General features: G+C 44.1%; 1 protein-coding gene across 2 annotated transcripts in view; it reads left to right on the plus strand.

Annotated features, from left to right (window-relative positions):
* SEPTIN2 (septin 2) overlaps positions 1-7,250 on the plus strand; it is a 30,060-nt gene that overhangs the window by 13,506 nt on the left and 9,304 nt on the right. The window contains exons 4-7 of one of the 2 annotated variants that reach the window (XM_007469954.1): positions 4,879-4,965; positions 5,716-5,839; positions 6,768-6,902; positions 7,074-7,191. In XM_007469954.1, the coding sequence (XP_007470016.1) occupies positions 4,879-4,965; positions 5,716-5,839; positions 6,768-6,902; positions 7,074-7,191 (464 nt within the window). Of the gene's footprint in view, positions 1-4,878; positions 4,998-5,715; positions 5,840-6,767; positions 6,903-7,073; positions 7,192-7,250 lie in introns of both variants that reach the window. The other variant, XM_007469953.1, reaches the window with a different exon arrangement.

The following is a 7,250-nucleotide window of genomic DNA, read 5'->3' on the forward strand; positions in this document are numbered from 1 at the left end:
AAAAAAAAAAAAAAAAAAAAAAAATTCAGTCCCCAAAAGAAAAGGAAAAGAAAAAAGGATAGATGAGACAATAGAAAAAGGGCAGCAAGATGGCAGCCTTGAGCACAACCTTGTCGATGATTATGTGTAAATGGACAAGGTAAAGTATAAGGGAAAGGTAGGGGTTATCAGACTAAATGACCTCCTCTTGTCTACAGGAAAAACCCTTTTCATTCAAAATAAAAGAATGGGACATTGTGATGCAAGCCCCAGTCATAAAGCTGAAGTGGCTGAATTACTATCAGACAAAGCAGACTTTAGGTCTACTACCTGAATATTCCCAGAGAGGAAGAACTATATATCATAACGAGAAAGGGATCTGTTCAAAACATTATCTAAAATATGCATGACGCAGAGTCTGATGGGAGAAAGATAAATCTGTGAGGACAGGAGTTTTTAACACTCCTCACAGTAGCGTATGAAGTAGATAGAAAGTCAGTAATGTTGTAGAATGTTTAAGTTATGCTATCAAACAGTACAGCCCAGCTGACATGCAGAGCACTGTGCTGAACAGCTGCAGGATACCCGTTCTTGTAAGGCACGTGGAACATTCACCACACATGCTCTGCATTATGAGAGTATTAGGCCAAGCACTGCCCTATTGCAAATGATGAGAAAAGTAGACTTAATTCCTCATGAGCCTAGACACAGACACCTTACTAAAATTGTAGCAAGTCCTTAATACAGTCAGTTCTACTGTAACACAATATATGTGTGTTCCTAAAAAATCACCATGCAGGGAAAGTAGGGACACAACACTCAAAACCTTCCTCAGTGACGTGTTAGGAACATAGTAAAAATGATCTCAGTTTCACATGTTAAATGGTTAAGAAATCAAAATTACTACACCACATAAGCCACTGAACTGAAGTTTGTGAAAGTGGGCATCAGGACGGTTGCAGCCTGTGTGTTATTGTGAGGTTGTGGAAGGAGGGCTATCTGAGAATGGGTGGACAGTTGGGACACTGGAGGTAAGTGGCTGTGGCTTGCAGTATGTCAGCTGGTAGCTGTGGTGTATATGCCTTGGGAGGATTGTTCCTTTGTGGCTTGATTCCGCTGGGTAGACCTAGTTTCTCACCAGTGAAATCACACATAAGTAAATGCAGCATTTGTATTATGCTTAAATTGTTACATAATATATCAGTTGTGTTGGAACAAATTGTCACTTTCAAAGCAAGTGTCATGGCAGGACTGACTGTGCATCCTAAGTGAATGGGGTTGATCACAGGAATGTATGGTTTAACACTGGAAATCAATCACTTTGGTTCTAAAGGGGAAATACCTATAGTTAGCATTACTCTTACTCATGAAAAACTGAGAGAAAGAAGTAAAATCTCCTTAATGGCAAATAACATGATTTGTGTATGTTAAAATCGTAAGAAAATACAAAGCTGCTAGATCTAATAGGTAAAGTTTAGCAAGATTGCAGGTTCCGGTCAGTATACAAAAATCAACTTTATTTCTATAATTACCAGCAAGTAATTTAAAAATGAACTTAGAAATACAATATCAAAAACAATTACAATGATAAAATCTTTTTAAAAGTAGTACCATTTATAGTAATATAAAAGGTACATACTGCTTAGGGATAATATAACAAAATGTGGGGACTTCCCTGGCAGTCCAGTGGTTAAGAATCTGCTTTCCAATGCAGGGGACGCGGGTTCAATCCCTGGTCGGAGAACTAAGATCCCACATGCCGTGGGGCAGCTAAGCCCACGCGCTGTAACTACTGAGCACTCGGACCACAACAAAAAGATTCCGCATGCCACAACTAAGACCCGGCGCAGCCAAAAATAAAAATAAATATATTTTTTTAAGTATTAAACTTAAAAATATTGTTTTAACAACATGTGTGCAAGACCAACACTGAAAACTTCAAAACACAGCTGAAAAAACCAAAGGAAAGCTGACTGGGTTGCGAGACCTCACCCGCTCGTGGAGTGGGGCTCTTCAGATGTCCTGCCTCCCCAGATTGACCCATAGAGTCGATTAAATCCCTGTCAAAATCACAGCAGACTTTTGAAAAACAGGAATTAATGATCTGATTCTAAAGTGCACATGTAAATGCAGAGGGCCTAGAATATGACAGAACAATCTGATTTCCAACAAAATCCACAGCAGTGTGTAAGGTAGGCATAGAGATCAGCTGCATAAAATAACAGCCCAGACCGCATGTATATGGTCAGCTGATTTTTGACAAAAGTGCCAAGGTAATTCAGCATGGGAAAAGTTAGTCTTTTTACAAATAGTGATGTAGCAATTGCTTGTTGGGGAAAAAAGTGAACTCTAGCCCCTCCTTTACACTGAACATCAACAATAAACTCAGGATGGATTGTGACCTAGTTGGAAAGCTATAAAAAGTCTAGGAGAAAATTGCTTTAAAAATGTTTATGACTTTGGGGCACGCAGATTGCTTAGGACACGAAGAGCACTAGTCACAAAATAAAATAATACGTTGTGCTTCACTCAAGACTTGCCTTCTTCAAAGGCACCAGTAAGAAGATAGGCCATAAACTGAGAAAGTATTCATATCGTAGTATGTGCGACACAGGACTTACATCCAGAATATAAAAGTTTTCACAGGCTTAGTAAGAAGACAAATGACCCAATTACGAAAAGGGTCAAAAGATTTGAAGAGACATTTCATGGGAGGTAAACAGATGGGTGGTAAACACACGATGATGTCCTCTTCAGTCATCAGGGAAACACACATGAAAACCACCATGGGGTAGCCCCGCATACCCGCCAGACTGGCTGAAGTGCTCCAGGCAGGCGGTGCATGTGTTAGCAGTGGAGCAGCTGGTGAGAAGGCAAAGTGTGCCCTTTCCTCACAGTTACGTGTGCACCCTGTGACTCAGCGGTCCCCTCCTAGGCGCACCCGAGAGAAGTGATAGCACGTCACAGACTGTGTGTGAATTCTCAAAGCCAGTTTTCTGGACATAGCTCAGGTGTCTGTCCAGCAGCAGGTTGTGTTGTATCCACACGACAGAACATTGCTTGGCAGTGCAGAGAAACAGGCTACCGGTAGGGGCGGCAGCACCGACCAACCTCAGAGGCTAAGTAATTGTATGCTGAGCCAAAGCTGCCAGACGCAGTGGAGAGGGCCTGCTGTTTGTTTCGTGTTAAAATTTTTGGATGGTGATGGATTTACACTGGTCCACACCTTCATTCGCGTCGTTTCCCCCATCTGAAGGCACCTATTTGGGACACTCCCAGCTGGGATAGAGATACTAGTGAAAGTATTAGAACAGAGCAAAGCTAGATGTGCTCAGAGATTCAGCCCAAGGGTGGCATCATGTTCTGAGTTAATAAGCAGATTATTTGTAGGTGTTACCCAAAAGCTATTCCAAGTGAAATAAATCACTTATACCTTTAAAATTAAGATTCATAATTTAGAATCAGCCATCTCCACTCAGATACCTTTGCTCAGCTATCTTCTGGCCTTGGTCCCTTTTCAGCTGTATTAGTCACAGCTCTCACCATTCAGTCGGTGACAGAGTGGCTTTGCCTGTCATCTTCCCCTGCTGGACTGCCAGACTCCATGGGAGCAGGGACTCACCCATCCTGTTGTCTGCTGTGTCCCCGCACCTACACCTGTGCCTGGCACTCGGGGAGAGGACTTGGCGCGTCCTGGTAAAGTCCCCCGCAAGTGTAGTGAACTACGTAAAAGGGCGTTGCTGGACACTTTATTAAAAGGACAACTTGCTGGGATAGTGTGTATTAGGTCATATCCTTGCTCTCTTATATTTGGACATGTTCAAAATGTAATTCTGTTTTTGTCCTTTTAATGTTCCTTTTCATCTATGAAAATTGCAGTCTAGTTAAAGTGCAGTCCTAATTGTGTATGTCTACAGATTTCAGATTCAGTCTTCTGTTCTTGATTTTCCCAGAGGTAATTTTTAAATCAGATGTATGCTCCTTCTACAGGCTGTGCAGGCACTTAGCAGAGGGGGCGTCGCACCGAGGTGCCCAGGGGACAGTCGGACCAATACATGCAAACTTAAGCCTTAGATGATGACCTCCAGAAAAGTGTTGGAATCTGTTCATGCTTTCTTGGAATAGGAATTTTAATTTTTGGCATTTTGCATCTTCTTTGAAGTTAAACTTCAAATATTCAGAATACGTGATACACAGTGGTTTAAGTGGAATTTTTAACTCGTTAAATGCTTGAGTGGCTATGCGCTGCCCGAATTGGTCGCATTACACTCGGCAAAGTGGGCAGGAAGTTGCCTGACGTATGGTGGTTGCCAGCGGTGGGATGTGGGGCTGTGAGTGAAGCAGGAAGAGGGCAGGGGGCCTGCTCCTGCCTTGGTGTCACGGGGGAGATGGCAGACCGGTTGTGCGCAAGGGTTAGCTGTGCATCCGTCCTCCGTGCCCTGATGCCACAGCTTGGGAAGCTGGGGTTGTTGACGTGTGTGTGTGTTCAGTTCTCTGAAACGTGATGAGTTTAAGGGTTAGCGGAGCCCATACCTGAAAACCTACTGTGCATTCCTTTTCTCAAAAAATAAAAACCCACCTCAAGTCCATTCCACATATTTGGGAAGAGGTCACATTGTGTTTATGATCTTAACGGATTCTGGAGCCTCACAGACCTGGATTCCAATTGAGGCCTTGCTCTGGACAGCACTCTGAGCACACAGGCTACTGACCTTGGAGCCCCTATTCCCCCATCAGTGGGACTGGGAGGGTTGTGCCATTTTCACAGTCGTCACATGGGATGCAGAGACGGATGTTTGTGAGGCACTTAGTCCAGGGCCAGGCCTCACGTAAACACTCAACATATTTGACTGTGTCACACATATAACGTCACGACATCAATTTCCTTTTTGTTTCAAGGTGAATCGGGTCTCGGAAAATCAACTCTGATAAACAGCCTCTTCCTGACTGACCTCTACCCAGAGAGAGTCATACCTGGAGCTGCAGGTACAGAAGTTTCCACGCTGCACTACATGAAAGCTGCTACAGAGTGCATAATTAGTATTTTGTGCCTTAGCTTTGTGTTTTTTTTGTTTTTGTTTGGCTCTAGACACAAGGAGAATGGCAGTCACGTGGGGAAAGGTGTGCTGCACCTGACGTCCTTGGATCTCGATATACACACTCAGACCATGTACCATGGTCCATCTTCTCCAAGCTTGTTTTCTTTGTCTACAAAGTGTAATAGTTCCTGCTTATGTTGTATGTTTGATGGGAGGATCAGTGTTCTCATGAAAAAACCGGCATACACAGAAGATTTCTGTGGGCATAGGTGTCATCGGACCTCTTCCCCTAGGTGTTAGCATCCAGCACTGGACACTGGGCTTCGTGAGGCTGTTGAGTGAATGAACTGTGCATACATCAGTCTGGGACTTGGGACACCACAACACGACTGCAGCCCTTGGACAGTTTTTAAATGAATTCATTAATTGTTCTTTTTGTCCCAGGAATCAGAAATTAGAATTTTCAATTCCCAAGCAGCCCTTTAATCTTAGCTGCGATGTTTCCCTTGCTGACCCTGGGTTGTTTTTACACAGTCCTCATGTTACCTTCTGAGAACTGTCCTTAAAGAGAGATAGTGAACTTCTGAGTCATTTGTTTAATAAAAAGAAAGTAACTAACTGGTAATTTCTCATTTGTGCAAACTGGCTCTATTTTAAGGTACGTTCTCTTATTAAGTTTGCTTCTTCTTTTTCTTAGAGAAAATCGAAAGAACTGTCCAAATTGAGGCTTCAACTGTTGAGATTGAAGAGCGAGGGGTCAAGCTGCGGCTGACCGTGGTGGACACACCAGGCTATGGGGACGCCATCAACTGCAGGGATTGGTACGTGCCCCAGAGCCCCGCCAGTGACGAGGCCGTGTGCCTGCTTACGTTTGTTTCCGCGTATTTCAGTCTGTAATGTTGATGATTGATTGCTGGGTTTGGAGTAACTGTGTATAATAAAACAATGAGACAGTTTAAATCATTTTAATCACGGCATTTTAAATGAGGAATTTCACAGGGAATGAGTATTTTTTTCTGTAAGAGCGTTCTAGTGAGATCTGATATCACAAAGCCAACCATACGGCAAATGCTAGAATAAATAAAGCACCTTGATTTGGACCATGGCCAGTGGACAAGATATGGTAGTACAGCCTTTCTCTTTTCCATATTCAAGAAGATGAAGTCTCTTAAGAGACTTGCTCAAGAGCTAGTGTTTGTAACTGGCTGCTTGTTGGCACCATTTGCACAAGTAAAGAAATCCAGAACTAGAATGTGAGAGCAGTCTGTCCCCTGTACCTTGCAGAGAATATACGCCCTCATTGTACAGACTCCCCTGGTTCTAATCCCCACAAACCTAAAGCACCAACTCGCCAGCACTGATGAGAAGAGGGAGGGAAGGAGGAGAGGCTTTCTTGCATCTTTCTCCTTCGCCGGGGGTTTCTCCCTCCCTTCCGCAGGCACCCCTTAGCTCCCGTGTCCACTCCCACTCTGCCCCGACTGTCTTCAGTCAGTCAGCTCAGCCCCTTTGTAACCTACCCCATCCGGGCTTTTGACCTTCAACACTTACGGAAATGATTCTTAGCACAGTTTCCGAAAGCCTCCATCTTGCCGAACCTGGGAGTCGGTTTTCTGTTCCCATCTTACAGTTGAATTATTCAATCACACCTGCTGGAGAGCAGGGGATAGAACAGCTCGCTTTGCCTTTGACGTTTGGGACACAGCTGCCACCTCTTGCCCCCCTGATTACTCGTATTTGTGCTTCTCTCAGCTTTAAGACAATCATCTCCTACATCGATGAGCAGTTTGAACGGTACCTGCATGATGAGAGTGGTCTGAACAGACGGCACATCATCGATAACAGGGTGCACTGTTGCTTTTACTTTATCTCCCCCTTCGGACACGGGTAAGTAAGCATTTACCATGGAAACCTGGTGTGTAGGTTAAGATTTCGTGTTTACTATGTGGGTTTCCAACTTTCCTCCAAACTGCATATTTTATTATAAGAATTGGGGTAATTTTGAGAGAAAAAAGTTCAGTGTGAGCTCCTTATTCTTCCCTTAAACATGACTTTTAGACTTAAGCCCTTGGATGTTGCGTTTATGAAGGCGATACACAACAAGGTGAACATTGTGCCTGTCATTGCGAAAGCCGACACGCTCACGCTGAAGGAGCGGGAGCGCCTGAAGAAGAGGGTGCGTGCTGGGCTCCCCGGGCCGGGGCAGGTGGGGGCGGGGCGGGGGCAGGTGGGGGC

This window comes from Lipotes vexillifer, unplaced genomic scaffold (genome assembly GCF_000442215.2).
Source record: "Lipotes vexillifer unplaced genomic scaffold, Lipotes_vexillifer_v1.1 scaffold988, whole genome shotgun sequence".
NCBI lineage: Eukaryota > Metazoa > Chordata > Mammalia > Artiodactyla > Lipotidae > Lipotes > Lipotes vexillifer.